This window comes from Tursiops truncatus, chromosome 7, assembly GCF_011762595.2.
Source record: "Tursiops truncatus isolate mTurTru1 chromosome 7, mTurTru1.mat.Y, whole genome shotgun sequence".
Classification (NCBI taxonomy): Eukaryota; Metazoa; Chordata; class Mammalia; order Artiodactyla; family Delphinidae; genus Tursiops; species Tursiops truncatus.
Genome location: NC_047040.1, coordinates 93,370,323 through 93,391,723, shown reverse-complemented (window position 1 = coordinate 93,391,723; position 21,401 = coordinate 93,370,323). Strand labels below are relative to the sequence as shown.

General features: G+C 37.1%; 1 protein-coding gene across 15 annotated transcripts in view; it reads left to right on the top strand.

The window, feature by feature from the left end:
- The window catches only part of R3HDM1 (R3H domain containing 1), a 114,600-nt gene that overhangs the window by 45,783 nt on the left and 47,416 nt on the right, over positions 1 to 21,401 (top strand). For 12 of the 15 annotated variants that reach the window (XM_019925495.3, XM_019925491.3, XM_019925492.3 and 9 more), the window contains 4 exons: positions 276 to 427; positions 4,264 to 4,365; positions 6,596 to 6,880; positions 13,137 to 13,260. In XM_019925495.3, the coding sequence (XP_019781054.1) occupies positions 276 to 427; positions 4,264 to 4,365; positions 6,596 to 6,880; positions 13,137 to 13,260 (663 nt within the window). The remainder of the gene's footprint in view (positions 1 to 275; positions 428 to 4,263; positions 4,366 to 6,595; positions 6,881 to 13,136; positions 13,261 to 21,401) is intronic. The other 3 variants (XM_019925502.3, XM_019925493.3, XM_019925494.3) reach the window with 2 other exon arrangements.

Below are 21,401 nucleotides of genomic sequence, written 5' to 3'. Positions count from 1 at the left end.
CTCAAGTGGTTTCTGGCACGGCACCCCCATAGTAAAACACCGCAGCAAAAATTTTGAATATTTACTCTAAGTGGGAAATATAAAGACTATTAATAGGCTCGTGTAAGATCAGGCTTTGCTTTCCAAGGTAAGAAAAGCTTTTGGTTTCCAGAACCTTGACGCTTTTGGAATTATGAATCAGGACTGCAGACATGTGCTGTAAGTTGTCTGTAGAGCGACCTATATTCGGTCTCCATCGTAAATGATCTTTTGTTCTTCCTTTTTAAAATTTTCAGGTCAGCCCTTCCTAAACCCAGATGGGAGTCCAGTTGTGTGTAGCCCTCCTGTGACTCAACAGCCAGTTAGAGCCCAAGTGCCTGGACCTCCACAGCCGCCTCTGCCAGCACTGCCACCTCAGCAGCAAGCAGCCCATCACATCTTCTCACAGGTGCACACGTCCACGATTACACAATGCTAAGTTCACCTGCCTTTGCATATTTGGGACTAAAGTCACTAATTATAATCGAGAGAGCCCAAGTAAGTGTCTCTTAGAACTTTAGTATTCTCCACCAGTGATGTCCTACTCATCGCTCGTAGGAAGAGAGGTTAACTTCAAGGGCTTTTCTGCTAATGAAAACAGAATATATATTGGAAGGAAGGGAAATATTTATCTCACGACCCTGTATGGTGAGTATTTTATACCTTGCATTTCACAACAGCAGGCAAGGGACCAGAGGAATAAAAAATAAAACTAAGATAGTTCATTACCCCAGTGAGCAAAGTGAGTTGTTCTAAGATTCAACAGATCAAGCACTTAGAAGAAACTGAGTTGACTCTCCTCGCTACAAGGTACTCTCCACCCCACCTGCTCTGTGAAAGATAAAGACAGAAACATTGATATAGAATTCTCAGTAGTGCTCTTAATAATATCTTGAATTTGTATAAATGTTTAGAGTTTACACATGCATTTTCACATTCAAGCTTTTCCCCTGTAGATGTGTTACTCATTCTTGCTGAACTTGACTATACTAGTGTAAATTCTTACTTTCATTCTATCTTTTAAAGGTTGTGTAGCATATCAAAGGCAGTTTGTACAGTTATTTGCACCTCTTTTTCCCTGGAAGACGATCTAAATATTCCACTGGTGAGAACATGCAGAGTAATGTTTTGAGAAAGAAGTATAGTGATAAACTTGAACTGGAGAAATTTCATTAGTTTTATTCACAAGTTATATTTGTACTGCAGGGGTGAAAAATGTATGAGCAGTTTGATAAAGTTATCAAATATTTTTAAACTAATGCAAATAATTATTGCTCTGGCAATTAAGACTTGTAATACTGGGCAAGGCAGTTTCTCTGAAGTAGGACTTCAAGGTGTTTGATGCACTTCCAAGACCATACAAATGAATTCATATATGTAGAGGAAACTGTCTAAAACTACTTCCAAAGACTCCCATACCTACTTCCCAACCCCGTTTGATTACATACACTCAGGTACATATTAAACTACATAAAACTCCCTCCCTGGCCTTCTCTGCCTTGGTTTCATTCAACTTGGTCTTGAAGTGTTTCCCTTTCATTTGCTATTGTGTGGTCATGTTTGCAGTGCTGTGAATTTCACCAAGAGCTTTATAGGGCTGATTTTCATTTGATTTAATTCAATGGAAATAATGTTAGTCAGGCACCTTCAAAAAATCCTAAGGGTTTAATCTGTGGTTATATGTTTCAGATTATTATCTCTTAGAAATAGCTTTGCCTGATTTAGCTTTAAAAGACAGTCCTAAGTGAAGATGTAGGCAGCTTAGTTTAGAAATGCTGTCTTAGGGCTTTCCTGGTGGCGCAGTGGTTGAGAGTCCGCCTGCTGATGCAGGGGACATGGGTTCGCGCCCTGGTCCGGGAAGATCCCACACGCCGCGGAGAGGCTGGGCCCGTGAGCCGTGGCCGCTGAGCCTGCGCGTCCAGAGCCTGTGCTCCGCAACGGGAGAGGCCACAACAGTGAGAGGTCCGCATACCGCAAAAAAAAAAAGAAATGCTGTCTTAATAGACTATAACTTGAAATATTGGGGTATGCCTCAAACTCCATGGCTGTTTTTCCTGGCATTGCTTCAGGTGTTTCTGGTAATTCTTCGTCAAATACAAGAATAGAGAATTGATGAACAAATGATACTCAGTAGCGATCTCTTGCACACTGAGATAATCCATCCATGAAATTTCAAATAACCAAACACAGTAATGCTGTGATTTCCAAAGCCTTCAAATGGGCTGCGTTCTTGAAACCAGTCACTTTAAGTGGATGTTATTTTACAGCCAGTTGCAATTTAAGTAGAAAAAAGGAAGTGCTAGCGCTTTTTCTTTTCTACGTAGTGTCAGAATTTCACTTTGATCAGCCAGTCTTCTAGCCCACATTTTTCTCATTACCACTTGACACTCTAGCAGACATTAAGTCCTACCTTTAGTGCTCACAGTGTTCTTGTTTCTTTTACGCCCCAGCAGACTAAGGCTTTTGTTTCATCTGACACTGACCTAGTAGGTCACGTTTTCTGGAAGAAAGTTGTGTCTTAATGGTTGTCTGACTTAATAACACATTATATAGCTTGTACTTGGTAGTTTTAAAGCCACAACACCTCATTTAGTGTGATATGTGCTGTCATCCATTAGGAAGCTTGCTAATTTCTAGTCAAGAGGTTAGTGAGGAACCAGTGGCTACTCTGTAGATTTTCAGCTTATACTTTTTTTAGTATGTTAGCTCTAGAATTTTTTGTGGAATTCTAAACTAATCTAAGCCTTTCATTTTTTCCAGAAACTGTTGTGTTGATTTTGTGGTGGAAGGGCAAACTCATCATTATACGTCTTAGTCCTAAGAATTTCTCCTTATCTAGATTATTCCCTGTTAATTTAGTTAATTTTAGTTCCCAAAATTAACTAAATCTTATTTAGTTAATTTTGCGTTTCTAAAGTATACTGTTTGGAGTTATTGTCCAGGGAGATTCATGTATGTATATTGTAACCAAAACTAAGAGTTTTCATTAGATAAAATGACTTGGGTTCCTCCAGTGCTTGTTTAAATGGTTGTATACAGGTCACTTAATTTCCTTTAACCTGATTGCCACCTGAATGGTAGATTATGATAGTCATTAAACCAATATATATATTGTCCTTTGTAATAAACTATATAAATGTAAGACTGGGAAACTAAATGCCATTATTAGCCTATAGATGGCCAGCTGTATTCCCTAAAATTTAGAAAGGATTGAAACCTCTTTCATGTTTCAGAACACCTGTGTTTTGAGTGCCCTTGGGAAACATAAAACTTAAAATTTTTTTTCTCTGAAATGCAGGAGTATTTCGTTAGTAAAAAGAATTTCAAATAATTACAGTGGATTGTCGAACCACATGGGTTTGAACTGCGAGGGTCCACTTATACATAGATTTTTTTCACTAAATACATAACTACAGTATACATGATCTGTGATTGGTTGAATCTGTGGAGTAGAATCTGCAGGCACAGGACCAACCATAAGTTATACACAGATTTTTGACCGTGCAGAGGGTCAGTGCCCCTAATCCCTGAGTTGTTCAAAGACCAAGTGTAGTTTCTCAGCTCCTAATATTCTCTCAATAAAAATTTTTAGTTAGAAGAAAACTGTGTTTATCTTCCTTATGTAAAAAGATCTGTTTGTGTGTGTGTGCACGTGCTTATATGTATGTGTGTGTTTTCTTTAGGCTATTAATGGTACTCACAGTACATTTTTGTTTAAAAATTGCTAAAATTTAGGCAGTTTGGTCCCAAAAGAGTTATCTAATCATACCTTATCAAATAGAGAGGATACTTGGCCATAGGTATTATGTAAGATATGCTGTCTGATAATAAGAGTGAGTGAAGTTTTTCTTTTATTACTTAGTATTACATAGCTAAGTAGAACAGCCCCGTCATCAAACCAGGAAGTAAGGATAAATGGTTTTGCTTTTACTGACTTAACCCAGGGGTCTTGTTAGATAATAGGATTTGAAATGTCTAAATTACCTGTTGCAGTGAATCTAATAAATACTTTTATGAAAAAAATTATCTTTCTAATTATGTTTTAAATTTAAATGTATGTTCTCAAAATTTTTCTATGTAGAGTTTCTTCGCTTAGTATTGTTTTTGTTGTTTCCTATAATGTTGTATTTTAGGTGACTTTGTAGTTTTAAGTTATTGCCAAAAAAAGTTAACTTTCCATTTTATGCAATTCTTCTAACATTTTATTCCGACATTAACATTGTTTGCCAACCTGTTATTCCTTAGCCTATTCGTCCTCTGCAGCCCTCTTCACAGCCTGTTCAGTACTCTACAGCCCCTTACCCATCCCCGTTCCTGCCAGTCTCACCCACCCAGCAATACTCCGTGGTACTATATCTCTATTCACCTCCTGCGTTGTTTCTGTGGATGGATGTGTGATGAATCCTTGTGAATGTGATTGATGTGATATGTTCTTTTATGATTTTCTAAAGTCAGGGTTACATACATTTTGAAAAAGCATTTCTAACCTGTATTAGAAATAATTTATTCTCTTCCATAAAATATTTGTTATATTGGCTTATCACAGTGATTGTATAAAGCCTAATCTTTTCCTCCCTTTTCAAGTCCTAAGATGTTTTAGCTAATTTTCTCATTGAGGCCAGTGCAGGTCTGTGCGGTCCTGGGGTGGCAGCTTTCATCTGGGTTTAGGCTTTCTGTTCTTTCCCCAGTGCCCCAGGTCCAGTAGACTTAGTATCAGTCATTAGGGTGAATTGGAGCTTCCAATTACATAAGACATCCTCCTTAGTATATTTCCAAAGAAGATCTCTAGATATGTAATCTGTGACTAAAAGTGATGGTACTTCATTTAATCCAAAGTATGCCCCAAGTTATACATCTCAGTAAGAACTCAGATACACCATTGCCATGTGTTCTCTGTGTGACCTTCTCTAGTTACTGAGCATATGAGGGCACCATATAAAGTACCTCCTGCATAGTGCCTAACATGAAATAGATATTCAATAAGTGTTAATGTCCTTCCCTTTAAATGAATCTGCCTAACCACCAGTATACTTTTCCCAGTGATGCTCTTATTTTTCAGACTATCTGGCCATCACATTTTGAAATCACATCCAGGTTAAATTATAAGCTATATCTTAAAATCACTTGCCACTTTTTAGAAATGTTTTGTTTTGTTGGGGATGTTTTTGTTTTAAGCTTGAGGCAACCTTATTTACCAGCCTTGGCTCTGAATGATTTTCGAAAATCACTTTCAGTCTAAAAAAAATGAAATTTTGCCAGCATTGAGAAGATTGACAACATTTTTAGAAATACCATAAAAACCTCAAAAATGTTTTGGAAAAATGGCAGATCATTGGATTAAGAAAATGACTTTTTTTACCAAGATGACTCTGATGGTGGTATATAGTTATGGTATCTCTTTTTAAAATATTTGGCCATATTACGTTGTAATTACAGCTAGTAGGTATTTGTAAGTATATTTTCCTCTTCTGAAACTATTCATTGAATTCTATGAATAGTGCTAGACTCTGTCAGAGCAACCATTTGAGAAGAGTAAAGCCATATACTTTCAGTCACTAAGTCACGTTCCCTTTTTTTTCAGTCCCTTTATCATCTCCATAGCCTTGATTTACTTTGCAGAAACCAGCAGATTATAGAAATTGCAGACATGTCAACAGCTTTGATCTAACAACTCAATTACCACAATATTTTAAGTAACTTTTTTTCAAATTTTCCCTCTTAACAAAATATGGTACATATTGTCGCCAGTCTGTGGCTCCTTGGGAGCAAGGGAACGCCTTTTTAACCCCATTATCGTCATATCAGTGATATTATGTAGACTAGTCAGAATTGATCCTTATGCTGTTGAGTCAGAGAAACATTTGTCAGATGGCATATAAATCGTAACTCTTTCTTGGCTGGGCACCATTGCCGGCTCTCTTAAGTAGCAAAAGCAGTAGGAAACTGTCATTTGGATTATATTTGTCTAACATCTGACTTAAGGATAAACACTATGGAAGAGTTTATGACCAAATTATTGTTGAGAGATTAGAGTGTACATCAGGGAGGGTAGATTTTATATATTTTATTTCATTTCTGCTAGTATATTTGATTGTTGGGTATGGGAGGAGATACAGAAATGCATAGAACCTGAATCTTGCCTTCTGGGAAGAAGGGCACCGATTTAAAGTAAAGAGTAATTAGTACCATGTGCTGCTAGACTCCTGGTCTTCGAAGTCCTTTCAGAAAATGTTAATTGTATAATATAAAAGTGTGCCTTTAGTCTTCATTTAGATAGTGTCTTTTCATTTTTTTATTGTGTAATGTTACACCCTACTCTTTTCTGCATGCTATACATTTCCGTTAGATATATTTTATGAGCAGTTTGCAATGATAGCATTGTAATAGTCCTACCTTGCTGCCTTAGAGTTCTAATTTTCTTGTAGCTGTTCTTCTATTAAGTCATGTCTGTTGTAGATACATGATTTCCGTAATATATACTACTGCAACTCTTCTTAAAATATGTGAAGTATTTTTCTTTGATAAGTTTGGTCTATGTATGGAAAGCTTACTGATTTCTGACTTCTCCCTTTGTTAGCAGGACAACCTTGGGTCTCAGTTTAGCCACATGAGTCTTGCCCGCCAGCCATCTGCAGATGGTTCTGATCCTCACGCCACCATGTTCCAGTCCACTGTTGTTCTTCAGTCCCCACAGCAGTCTGGTTATATCATGACAGCAGCCCCTCCACCACCGCCGCCACCGCCTCCTCCTCCGCTACCACCTGGGCAGCCAGTCCCTACTGCTGGCTATTCTGCCTCTGGTCATCCTGTCAGCCAGCCTGTGCTCCAGCAGCAAGGATATATTCAACAGCCCTCTCCACAGGTACATTGCTTTTTCATCTTTTCTCTCCTGTGGAAGCCTCTCATTTAAGATCACTTTTAACTTTAGAGAGATTTTTTTTTTAATTTTCTTTTTTAATTAATTTATTTTTGTCTGTGTTGGGTCTTCATTTCTGCACAAGGGCTTTCTCTAGTTGCGGCGAGCGGGGGCCACTCTTCATCGCGGTGCGCGGGCCTCTCACTGTCGCGGCCTCTCTTGTTGCGGAGCACAGGCTCCAGACGCGCAGGCTCAGTAGTTGTGGCTCACGGGCCCAGTTGCTCCGAGGCATGTGGGATCTTCCCAGACCAGGGCTCAAACCCGTGTTCCCTGCATTGGCAGGCAGATTCTCAACCCCAGCGCCATCAGGGAAGCCCCTAGAGAGCTTATTTTTAATTTCGCATGGATAGGATTTGTGAGAACCTGTAAGCAAAGCTTGTAGTCATCTTCCCTTTTGGAGATTTTCAAGTGCATGCTAGACAACCACATGACATGTAGACACTTCAGTTGGAGGGTTACACTATGTGATCTTTGAGTTTCCTTCTGACTCTGAGAAGTTTTTTTTGTTCTGATTAGCTTAAGAGAAACACAGTAAAGTAAATGCACTATAAAAATAAAATGATACATTTTAAGAAGAGGTAGATCATTTTGGGGAGAATTAACATCTTAACACCATTGAATCGTCCAATGCACGAACATGGTATCTCTCTCCATTTATTTAGATCTTCCTTAATTTTTTGTCAACAGTATTTTGTAGTTTTCATCACACAAGTGTTACACGTATTTTTTTAATATATCCCTAAATATTGAATGTTTTAAGGTGACATTCTAAAGGAGATTATTTTAAAATTTTATTTTCTATTTGTTCATTGCTAGTATGTAGAAATATAATTGTTTTTTATATACTGATCTTTTATCCTGTGGACTTTCTAAATTTGATTATTCTACATACATTATCCTTTCCAATCTATACACCTTTTGATTCTTTTGCTTGCCTTATTACATTAGCTAGGAGCCCTTATGTTGAATACTTTCAACACAACAGAGGGAAGTAAAAATCTCTAGAATCCATGTATTAACTTAAATATAAGTTTTGAAAGTATATATGCTTTCCTTGTTTCCAGCCGTAAGGGTAAGCGTTCAGTCTTTCATCATTAACTGTGATACTATATGTGGGGTTTTTTGTACAATTTTCTAATATTCCTAGTTTGCTAAGAGTCTTTACCATGAATGGATATTAATCTTGTAAAAAAATTTTTTTGGCATCTATTGAGGTGATCATGTGGGGTTTTTTCCCCTTTAGTCTACTTATACAGTAAATTACTTTGACTTTTGAATGTTAAACTAACCTTTTGTTTCTGGAACATACCTCACGATATGTAGTGATATATATATCATGATATAGTTATCTTTTTTATATATCACTGCGTTCAATTTGCTAGTATTTTCTTATGGATTTTTGCATGTATGTTCATGAAGGATATCAGTCTGTAGTTTGCTTGTAATGTCTTTTTCAGGTTGTAGTACCCAGGGTGGTACTGACTTCAAAATGAGTTGGATAGTGTTCCCTCATTTATTTTCTAAAGGATTTTATGTAGAATTGGTGTTATTTCTTCTTGAATATTTGCTAGAATTGCACTAATGAATCCATCTGGACCTGGATTTCTTTTGCAGGGAAGGTTTTTAAATTATGAATTCTTATTTTTTAGTATTAGATATAGGGCCGTTACAATTTCCTTTTCATTTTGGATGGTAGTTTGTATCAATTTCATTTATGTTGTGAAACTTTTTGGCATAAAGTTGCTCATATGTAATATCCCCTTTTTATACTTTTAGTATCTTCAGTATCTAAAGATATTAGTAATTTCAGTCTTCTTTTTCCTTTATTAGTTTAACTAGAGGTTTATCAATTCTCTTGATGATGTTAAAAGAAAAACAGCTTAGAAGGGCTTCCCTGGTGGTGCAGTGGTTGGGAGTCCGCCTGTCAATGCAGGGGACACGGCTTCGTGCCCCGGTCCGGGAAGATCCCGCATGCCGCAGAGCGGCTGGGCCCGTGAGCCATGGCTGCTGTGCCTGCACGTCCGGAGCCTGTGCTCCGCAGCGGGAGAGGCCCACGTACCACAAAAAAAAAAAAAAAGAAAAGAAAAGAAAAACAACTTAGGGCTTCATTAGTTTTGTTTATTCATTTTCTATTTGAACTATTACTAATATAAGGTTTTTTTGTTTTGTTTTTTATAAATTTATTTATTTATTTATTTTTGGCTGCATTGGGTCTTCGTTGCTGCACACGGGCTTTCTTTAGTTGCAGCGTGCAGGGGCTACTCTTTGTTGCGGAGTGCGGGCTTCTCATTGCGGTGGCTTCTCTTGTTACGGAGCATGGGCTCTAGGTGCACGGGCTTCAGTTGTTGTGTCTCGCGGGCTGTAGAGTGCAGGCTCAGTAGTTGTGGCGCACAGGCTTAGTTGCTCTGCAGCATGTGGGATCTTCTTGGACCAGGGCTCAAACCTGTGTCCCCTGCACTGGCAGGTGGATTCTTAACCACTGTGCCACCAAGGAAGTCCCCCTATGACTTTTTAGACCCATGATTTACGTTAGAAGCATGTTAATTTCCAAACGTTTGGGGCTTATGGTTACCAATTTCTATTTTAGTCGCATATGGTCAGGGAATCTACTCTAAGCTTTCAGTGTTTCGGAACCTGTTGAGTCTTATTTCATGTCCCAGCATGTAGTCTCTTGGGGAATGATTTGTCTGTACTTGAAAAGAATTTGTACTCTATTATTTCAGTGTTTTGTGGGGGGTTTTTTGTTTGTTTTTTTGGTTTTTGGTTTTTTTTTGCGGTACGCGGGCCTCTCACTGTTGTGGCCTCTCCCGTTGCGGAGCACAGGCTCCGGACGCGCAGGCTCAGTGGCCATGGCCCACGGGCCCAGCCACTCCACGGCATGTGGGATCTTCCTGGACTGGGGCACGAACCCGTGTCCCCTGCATCAGCAGGCGGACTCTCAACCACTGTGCCAACAGGGAAGCCCTGTGGTTTTGTTTTTTTAGATCAAGTTCACATAACGTAAAATTAAACAGTTTGAAGTGAACAATTCAGTGGCATTTAGTACATTCACAATGTTTTGCAACCATCACCTATGTCTAGTTCCAAAACATTTTTATCACCCCAAAAGAAAAGTTCATACCCATTCCCCTCACCCCACAGCCCCTGGCAACCATCAGTCTTTATTCTCTATAAAGAATGGATTTACCATTCTGGATACTTCATATTAATGGAGTCATGCAATACGTTATATTCTGTGTCTGGCTTCTTTAGCTTAACATAATGTTTCAGGGTTAATCCATGTTGTAGCATGTATGAGTACTTCATGCCTTTTTATGGCTGCATAATATGCCATTTTATATATATACCACAATTTGTTCATCTTCAACCATTATTGAATTTGGGATGTTTCCACCTTTTGCCTATTGTACATAGTGCTCTATGAGCATGTAGGTTCATGGATTTGTTCAAGTATCTGTTTTCATTTCTTTGGGTACATACCTAGGAAAAAATTACTGGATGATATGATAATTCTATGTTTAACTTTTTGAGGAACTGCCAGGTTGTTTTCCATGGTGTCTGAACCATTTTATATTCCTACTTGCAGTGTATAAAGGTTCCAGTTTCTCCACATCCTTGCCAACATTTGTTATTTACCATTATTATTATTATTATTATTATTGCCATCCTGGCGTGAAGTGGTTATCTCATGGTTTTGACTTGCATGTCTATAATGATTAGTGATATTGATCATCTTTTCATGTGCTTGTTGGCCATTGTTGATCTTGGGAGAAATGTGTAAGTCCTTTGCCTGTCTTTAAATCAGATTGTCATTTAGTTGAGCTGTAAGAATTCCTTGTATATTCTGGATTCTAGACCCTTATCAGATGTGTGTTTTACAAATATGTTCACCCATTCTGTAGGTTGTCTTTTCACATTTTTGATAATGTCTTTAATGTATAAAAGTTTTTTTTTTATTTGGTGAAGTTCACTTTATCCATCTTTTCATTTTGTTGCTCATGCTTTTGGTGTCATATGTAAGAATCCATTTCCAGACCGAAGGTCATAAAAACATATCCCTGATTTCTGCTAAGAGTTTTATGGGTTTAGCTCCTATATTTAGGGCATGTATCTCTTTTGAGTTAATTTTTATATATGGTATGAGGTAAGGGTCCAACTTCATTCTTTTGCATGTGTATGTCTACTTATTTCAGCATCCTTTGTTGAAGATACTTTTCTTTTCCCGCTGAATAATCTTGGTACCCTTGTCGAATATCAGTTGACCATAAGTGTAAGAGTTTATTTCTCAACTCTCATTTTTACACTATTTATATCTTTAGCCAGTACTACACTGTTTTATTACTGTACCTTTCTAGTAAGGTCTAAAATCAGAAAGTGTGAGTCTTCCAAAGCAATTATACCCCAATAAAGATGTTAAAAAAAAAAAAAGTGTGAGTCCTCCAACTTCGATCTTGAAACCTGTTTTATCTGACTTTAATATTAGTGGCTTCTTTTGATTAGCACTTAAATGATATGTCTTTTTCCATCCTCTTATTTGCAGCCTTTAAAGTATGTTGTTCACATACAGTATATAGTTGGTATTTGCTGATTTATTCAGTCTGATTGGAGTGTTTAGTCCTTTTATCTTTAATATATCACCTGACATGGTTAGATGTAGGTATGCCGCATTGCTATTTGTTTTCCATTTGTCATATCTATATTTTACTCCTGTCTTCTTGCTTTCCTTCCTTTATATTATTTGAATTCTTCCAGGGTTCTGTTTTATCTCTTCTGTTGCCTTTTTGTCTACAGCCCTTTGAATCTTGTGCTTATGTGGTTTCCTTAGGGACTATGATAGGTATCTTTAGCTTATCAAAATCTACTTTGAGTTCATATAAAACTCCAAGAAAAATGTACTAGTCATGTTAAAAGTATAATTCCATTTACCCTCTCTCCATTGTTTGTGCTATTGTTGTCATATATATTGCATGTGTATACATTATAAAGAAAAATTTGATGTTATAATTTTTGCCTTAGTAGTATCTTTTTTTTTTAATTAGGAGAAAAGGAAGAATGTATTATTTATACACATCACACATACTGAAAAGTATAATAATGGATTAGATCCGAAATCAGGATATATCTATTGCTTGCTGATACCTCCAGGAAAAATTAAGGGATCACATGTATATTGTGTCTTATGTTTCAAAAACAGAAGAATATTACAGAAAATTTAGGCGGCTCTTGGCTTACAACTGATCCAGGAATTCTGTGCTTGGCTGGTTTCCAGATGAAATGGGCACTCTTTAAGATTTCCACAGATCTCTGGTCTTTTAGAAGTAACCCAGTCAGATAAGCAGAACCTAAGAGAACCCGTGAACCTAATAAAGTTAACACATACTTCCATATCACTAGATTAATTGTTTGTTCTTCATCCCAAACCAGATCAGATAACTTTTAGAGAAATTCACAGCTGATACAGATAGCTCTGGAGGGAAAACTAAATCAAGATAGCCTTATTGGCATTTTTCCAGCTTTATTAAGTATAATTGACAAATAAAATTTGTATTGGCATTTTAATTTGCATTAGAAATATGAGAAAATTAAAGAATGGAACCAGTGCAAGTGTGCATTAGTGTAGGAATGGATAAACTGGCTTATTTATGTGGTGATTGCTGTTCAGCAGTTAAATTGAATGAGCTAGCGATTTGTGCTCAAAAACAATGTTAATTGCAAAATAAGTTGCATGAAGTTATATAGAGTACCATAAATGTACACTTTTAAAATTCTCAACAATTGTATGTATGGATAACATTACACACACACTAGAAGCTTAAAAACATTTATGGGAATGATATATACCAACTTCAGGATAATGCTTTTTCTATGGGATATAGAGCAAAGGAATGTTGGAGTGAGCCTTAGCTATTTCAGTAGTACTTGGTAAAAGAGAGAAAAATCTGAAACAGATATGGCCCCAAAATTTAAATCTACTAAATCTGATCGGTGGGCAAATTGGTAGGTGTGTTTTGTTATGTATACTATGTTTGAAATTTAAAAAAATTTTTTTCAGGTAAATTTAAAGCTAAGAAAACCCGTTTTCAGATGATTACTATTTGGGAGAATTATTACTCATTACACTCCAATGTTCCTGGCAGGAAAAAAAAAATTCTGCTGCAAAAGTAAAATTGATTTTTTCTTTTTTCCTTAATGCTTATCCTAGATGCCAGCCTGTTATTGTGCTCCAGGCCACTACCACTCCAGTCAACCTCAGTATCGCCCAGTCCCTTCTGTCCATTACAGTTCACATCTAAACCAACCACTGCCACAGCCTGCACAACAGGCAGGTGAGTATGTGAGGTTAGGAATTCTTAGCGTTCGGTATTGCTGTTTTTTCATCCTGCTTTTGTTTCAGTCTTACTGTTAAGATACTGCCACACTCAGTCTGTCAAAGGTTTCAGATAGGTGTATATACCTATGAATATGCAAACCAGTGAGATGAAAAGAGTGGGCCGATCTTAGCACCCTCCAGGGAATACCACAGTGTCAGGTTTCTATACTAAAGAGTTGGAAGCCATAATGAGAAGATTGTACCAGGTGAGCAGCTTCCAGGTACTCACTGCCATTGTAGCTGAAGCCTCCTCTACAGCCTGGTAATCCACCTGTGGTAAACAGCAGAAGGCAGACAAGGCAAGTTAAGATGTCTGCTGAACAGCTAACCAAAAACAAGGACCAGAATGACCTAAGTTTGGTTGAGAACTCTAGCCTAGTGAAGATATTTTGATGTCTTAGTCTCCGCAGGAGTGCCTTGAAAGGAATGAAGTTCTTACACATCTTTTTTGTGTTTTGTTTTTGTGGTTGTATAGTGAAAGGTATTTTTAAACCAAATGCAGTCTAATCCTAAGCATATCAAACATATTAGAACTGAAAAGATAGTTTTTCTTTTGCCCCTTTCAAATTTTCTTTAAGCATTCCGTGGAAACAACTGTGATCTCAGTATAAAAGCTACCTTACTAATTTGACTGAACTCATTCCTCTCTATGCTTCCCACCTACATGTGTACTTCTGCCCCAGATGTTTAATAAGGTATTCTTTTCAGCCTTTTATAACTCTAGGTGTTGAAGGAGAATTTTTATTGGTTTCTTTGAATCCTTTTTAGCTGCTTGTCGCCGTTTGAAGGTGCTCAGACTATGTCAGCATGATTAGCTGAGGCCACATAACCCTCCACCGCTACTTACGCAGTTTCTTGCTCTTGATAATGTGTGGAACTCTTGAGGGGTTCCACAGTTTCAGGAGAAAGACATCTGCACTGGGCGGTCTGATGAGAAGTGTTCTTGCCTCTCCTCACTTGTGCAGTCTTCACTCATCATTGTGAGTCATCAACTTCCTTTACCAGATATTACTCTTATTTATATCTCCCCAGCAGGGGAACCTCCAGGTCCTCAGTCTTGCTCTCAGGAGTTGTCTTGTCCTTAATGTGTAGGTTTTTCCCTTTTTCATGTTACTGGCCTTGTATTGTATGTGTGACAAATGTTCTTCCAAAGGATGTTGAGTGTATACAGTGGTCATTTTGGCCAACTTAGAATTTGTCCTCTGTTCCTAAACTTTAATAATACATTCCACTTCAAATAACCTAAACTAGTATATTCTCTAATTTTGAAAGGCATCAGAAGCTGTCCTTTATACCTGGGCACATTGGTGATGACACTGCTCACTAACTTTAAATACATTGTTGTTTTATTCTAATAGAAATTATTTCCTAAGTTTTCCTGGGCCTCCATGACTGACTTTTCACACCATAATTGTCATGATTTTTTTCTTCCAAAATTACAATACAGATTACAGCTAATGTTATGATAATAAAAAAAAAATTTGTCTTAACTTTCCCCATTCAAATATCTTGCATGTGACTAATTAACTTATTAGTTCATTAGTACACCCTATTAATGAGGCAGGCAAAGAAACTTTGTTCCGTATTTGTGTGGGCTTCTTAGTTCTGTTCTTTTTCATGGCAAAATTTTTATTCCTCTCCATTGTCAAACTGCCTACAAAATTAAAACTTTTAATCACAGGTAGGACCAGTGTGCTCATACAATTGCCTCTCTTTCAAAAATATTCCCACTTAATGGACAGCAACTGTAAATGCTACGCCTCCTAATTCAGGGCCAAAATATCTACATGACAGATGGCATATGTTTGTCATTGGTGATGTTTCAATTGTGGGGTTTTTCCTAATGCTGGTTATGGTGAGAAGGAAGGAAACAGTAAGTCAGATTGCATCTAGACAGTACAGGCACAGAAAAGTGCGTGTGTCTGAATGACTTTTGACATTGTGTTTGACTCTTAAGAGTCAGTCATGGGCTTCCCTGGTGGCTCAGTGGTTGAGAGTCCGCCTGCCGATGCAGGGGGACATGGGTTCGTGCCCTGGTCCGGGAAGATCCCACATGCCGCGGAGCGGCTGGGCCCGTGAGCCATGGCCACTGAGCCTGCGCGTCTGGAGCCTGTGCTCCGCAACGGGAGAGGCCCGTGTACCGCAAAAAAAAAAAAGAGTCAGTCATAATATAACACTTTATAACTAGAGTTGGTTTCATGTCATTCAGTTTGAAGAATAGAAGAGAAATAAATCCTCAGAGCACCCTTACATGAAAGCGAAAGAAATGCTGTTATGCTAATAAGTAGAAGAGAAAATTTCCCTTTAAAGAAAAAGTTCAGTTGTGCCAGTGCCACGTATTGTGTTGGTAATTATACTGAACCTTTTTGTAGAATTAGTAGGAGTTGGATGATTATATAATCTAAAGATTTTTTTATTGTTAGCCAATGGTTATTTTTTATGTCAAACTTGACAGAAAAAAATGTGCGTTTATGTTTGTGTGTCTCCTAACAGAAAAGTGAAATGCACTGGGAAATGGACACAGGAACTTTTTGTTCTGATTTTCTGTACAGATTTATAGCAATTTCTCAGTAATTTACATTTTTATATGCAAACATCATACTTTTTGGATTTCATTTTTTATTTTTTTTCCTTGTAATATTTCTCTACATTCCACCATCCCCATCTGATTAAAATTAGAAATAATTTGTTACATCCCTTACTTTTCTTTTTCTTGTCAAATAACATTTAGTCAAGAAGCATATTGTTTTATTACATAAAAGGGTGAAACTAATAATTCAGCCAAATGATGAAAGCATTGATAAACTTGGAACAATTTTTTTTCACTGAGGTACATACAAAAAAATAATTCTTAAATGTTTGTATATGACTCTAAAGAAATTTCGCCCTAAATTAACGAACCCAATTGAATCAAATATTCTTAGATCAGGTAGGGTATGGGCAATAGAAATATAGGATTTTTTGTTATTTTCCCTTTTGGGGGCAGGAAGGAGGTTGGGGAAATATCTCAAGGATAAAATGCCTTTGGTCTTCCATGCAAGTGTGTACCAGAGAACTGCAGTAGTTGTTGATCTCCTTGACAATAAACCCATGTATTATGGGGACTGAATTGAAATCAGTACTAACATTACTGCTGGGGAATAAATGTACAAATCCTTTGTTATGAATGTGAAACTACTATGGTCATTAAAACAAGGTTGAGTCAGCCCCTGTCAACAGAAGCAGAAGAAATTCTGGCTACATAAGGCCTTTTGGACAATGTATTATATAACATGAAAGAAAACAAAATAGGAGTCAAATCCTGACAACCCTTATTTGTATTTAAGTGGTATTAGGTGTATCACTTAAAGCCTCCGGGTTTCCATTTACTCACTTGCAAAGTAAAGGAGTTTTACTGTATCGTCTATTGAAGCCTCTGTGTACTCTAAAATTCCATGATTCTGTGTGTCTGTCTTATGTGAGTCATTTCTAGTTCAGAAAGGTGGAACATTGGAGAACTGGTGTGCAGTAGCTTAGTGACATACTGTCAAAACTGGAGCCATACAAGCAAAGATCTCAAAAGATCTGGTTACTTGCCAGCTGCAGTAATATGGATTTGTTATCTTAACCCTTTATCATAAAATTTACAGCTTGAATACTATGAAGTATACTACATATAAGAAGCTTGGTATACTATAAAGAAACTTTTCCTGCAGGTAGTAATTGTAGCAAAGATTTTAGGTTTATGAGGCCTGGCTGTTTTCTATGCAGCTGCTTTCATTCTTATGACTCTTTTGAAAAGTTTGCAGCTTCACCATATATGTTGAATATTTTGCAATAATTGGCCTTGTTCCTGAGCTGTTGGATTCGGGGCCGTAGCACTGTCTGAGAGGTTTACATTTCTCACAGTGAACCGGTCTCTTTTTCAGCTGCTTCCTGGCTTCTTTTTACTCAGGTTTCCACTGCCCTTTTTTTTTTTTCTTTTTTCTTTTTAATGCTGTATTAAAGTATATTAACATTTGCTTATATTTTCCATTAATTGTAATGCCTTTTAATCATGCATCATACTCAGAAATAGGGATTTGAATTTAAGTGACAACCTTGGCTTAATATATTTATCTTTTAAAAATTCATGAAAGCTATTGCTTTAATTTCTTTTCCAAAGCAGATTTGAATGGCAGATTAATTTTGATTGGAGCTTTTCTTAAAAGTTTAATGTCTTAAGCATGCCAGACTCATTAGCGAAAGTCAAATACATCTCTTTCCCTGTTGCTAAATAACTTTTTAGGAATATTATTATGCATGCCATTAAATGGACCTAAGACATGTAAACGCATTTGAAGCTATTTGAAGGGATATAATTTAATTTTTTTCCAAACTGTGATATTGTATGCATGTGGGAAGCAAAATGACTTCATAGAACTAAATATCATTTTAGTTTTGCAACCTCTGTTAAATTCGAAGATTATCAATGCATTTATACCTTTAATCTTAGCTTTCCAACCAGCAGACTACAGTAGGGTCCTGATGAACCACAACCACAGGAGGAACACTTCAGGTTAAATAGTCTGTAAGGTGCACAGAATACTGGCAGCATTGCAGGGCACAAATTTAAAAGTAACCAGGGTGTAAAAGGCAAGCAAGGAAGAAAGGGCCCTATTGGATAAGTGGAGGAGGGGTGATATTGATAAGAGATTTACTTATGTCAAATAGGGACTCTATCTACACAGTCAATTTCTTTACTGACAACTTTTGACTTGAGTAATAGGAATTTTGTATTTATATTGCTGGGTAGTAGCGCTGACTATCCTTGTTTTTTCATTGTTTCTGTAAACATTTCTTAGCACTGCCTGACCAGCTCAGACTTAAACATTGTATATTACCTACAAATCCACCTATTTCCCTTTTCCCTTCTCCATTAACCTGCCGCAACTGGAGCCAAATGTATCTGGTAAGTACCCACAGATTTCCTTGAGTCGTATGCCCTCTTCCACAGGACTGTCATTTAAATAGCTGTGAGCTATAACCTCTGTGTGGCTGTTTTTATTAGATTTGTTTTTATGTTTGTATTTATGTTTATTTCCGGCACAGAAGTAGGAGAGCAGAGGGTGATAGAGGAGAAGAATAGCAAAGATGTGCTGGCAGCTGTGTGTTCTTCCACATTCACCTAACAGACTATCCCTAGTTGAACTTGCCTGCTCACTAGAATAGTGCCGCAAACATAAGACAAACCAGATTACAAACTTGAGATTTTGGTGATTTGGAAACAGTTCTCACAAACTGCCTTGTAGATACCTAGTTACAATTAAATTTAAAGTTGGCAAAATGGCTCATCCAAAAAACGAAGAATCTACCCTGACAGTGCTTCTGCTGTACAGATTCAATCTTGAAAAAATTTAATAATACTGTTAAATGAAATAACCTTAGATTTATTAAATGGCTGTTCTGACTAAGCACTTCTTCAATTTCTTTTATTATCTTTCTAATTATGTCTAATCCATATTATTAAGAATGCTTTCCTTTAACACAAATGCTATTTGAGATCACCTGTATAAAATAAAACTAGCCTGTTAAAGCCGGTGCAATACTTTTCTGCTGAGCACTGTGTTCCCTTCTTGCTCTCTTCTCTGTTGAAGTGAAAGAGAGTTAAAAATAGAATATTCTTTGGAGCCCTCCGGGGAAGAGCCTGAGCCATCAATTTATATTGTCCTAGTTCTCTCAGCTTGCAAAATTGATTGTGGTTTCCTCTGAAAGTGCTGGAAGAAACGGGATAATATTGCCACAGTGCAGTCCTTTAACAAAGGAGAATGTCAGTGTTAAATAATACCTTATATTGAGATCTGGGTGTGTATATTCTGTTGTTTGGTATCACTTAATATAGGCATTGCTTGCTTTACAAAATAGATGCTATCCCACAATACTCACAAATTTCTATAAAAGATATTCTATTTTCCTCTTACACCCAGGTTAAATCCAGATGTATCACAGGAAGGATTTTTTTTTTTTTAATTATGATGTACTGAAACACACTTTATTGAGGAAAGAATAATTTAGGTAGTAGCCAAGTTGGGGATGTATTGAGCGTCAGAATACTGGAAATACTCTTCTTGTAGCATTTTTCAAACATAGTGGTACTTTTCATTCTCTAGGAATCTACTTTACCCTTCCTAATCTTCAACCTTCTCCCTCTTTTCCAGATCATTGGATTTTTTTCTCATACTTGGCAGTCTTCAAACTATACTTTTGAAACTATCAGAGCTATGTCCCTCCCTTCCTTTGGTCTGAATACTTAGATAATGTACCTGAAGCACAGTGCCACTTCTCTAATAAGTGCCACTGTAACAGTTGATGCTCTGCAGCGTGAATGTTTAAACACAGGTTTAAAGCAACTTGAACAGTTCTTTAAGATGTAAATTTTATTAAGCAAGTGTGCATAAAGTGAGGCATGTCTGTAATTACATGGTCCTTTATGTTGCTAATAAACTATTAATGATTTTGTCTTGCATAAACAATAGTAAGGGGCTTATCTTTAATTGGATTAGTAGAATGATGTTGTGCACTTCTTGTCTTTTTTAGTGCTTTCCAAGTGAATATTTCTAGTTTTGCTTGTGATTATAGTAACTTTAATAACCAACATAGATCCCATGGTCTTACGTCATTCAAAAAAAGTCCAGTAATCTTTTTGCAGCATTTAATATCATGTTCTTTAGAGAGTATACTCTAAAATTGTATACTTTGTAACTAGTCACTGGACTGTTGTTTGTCGTTAAGTATTGGAATGAGTGATCAAACATCACGACTTCTTGAAAAACAGTTCAGGCACTTGTCCTAATGCCAGTAGAATTTCCTTCCTGGGATACCAGCCATACAATGTATCAAATGTTAAATGATGCTTTTTGCTTTTTTTTTTTTTTTTTAAGTTAGATTCCTCAGCCCCTGACAGCTTCCTGTTCAGTGTGGTTCAAACCTCAAACCTGGTGGGTTTTCCTGCCTGGAATGTAAAAATGAATGTAAAGCTTATTCAGTATGTAGAAAAGAGCCACTGCTTCACAAGAACTTGAAGGGCTCACCCCTGTTACAGGACATGCCCCTTTATATACACAGTGTCCAGGTTAAAGCTGGCATTGCCCCATTGGTAAAAGCTCACTTCCTGGCAAAGCAGTTCAACTTGATGGAGAGGAGAGCCACATTTATGAAAATTCTGCTGGAGAAATCTTCTGTATACTCATCCGGAATATGGCAGGAGAGTATACGTTTTGAGTAAAGGCAGCCTTTGAGGTAAAATAGCAAAGCTAAAAACCCAAAGAGGAACATTGGAGATTGACATGGAAATGCTCAGGCTGAGTGAGAGACCCAGACCAGGGAACATGGAACCTGAAATATGTCACCATTTGAGCATCTTCTTCCCCTTCCCAGTTGTTTTATATACATGTGAAATCTTATTATAATGAGACAAAGAAATGTAACCTTGAAATAAAGAGGTCACAAACCATGCATCTGGGGAGTAGTGGAAACCCTGTGACACCTGGTCTCGTTTTCAGCCCGGAAGTTTGTATAGCCCCAGTCTGGACTAACTGCTCAACCACCTTTCACTCTGATTCTGTTTTAGGTAACAACACTTAATACTCATAAATAATCTTCAAATGAAAAAAAAAAACTTTCCTGGTTGATTGACTATTTACAATAATTCTTTGTTTTCCTGTAATTAAATTTCTGTTAAGACTTAGACTCTCACCTTTCACTCTGATTCTGTTTTAGGTAACAACACTTAATACTCATAAATAATCTTCAAATGAAAAAAAAAAAACTTTCCTGATTGATTGACTATTTACAATAATTCTTTGTTTTCCTGTAATTAAATTTCTGTTAAGACTTAGACTCTGTTTAACTTCTGTTAAACTACAGTAAAAGTCTTCATTAACCAAAATTCTCAGAAAATGGAAGGAGGTCAGGTGTTTAAGTGTTCTGCTTATTTGAGCAGTATTACTGTAGTACTCTTTCTACTTCAGCATTTTTCCCTGAGAAAAGTAAAGTTTACAATCAGACTACTATGTGCAAATCCCAGCTACAGCACTTAACAGCTGGTAACCTTGGACAAAATGTGAACCTCTCTGTGCT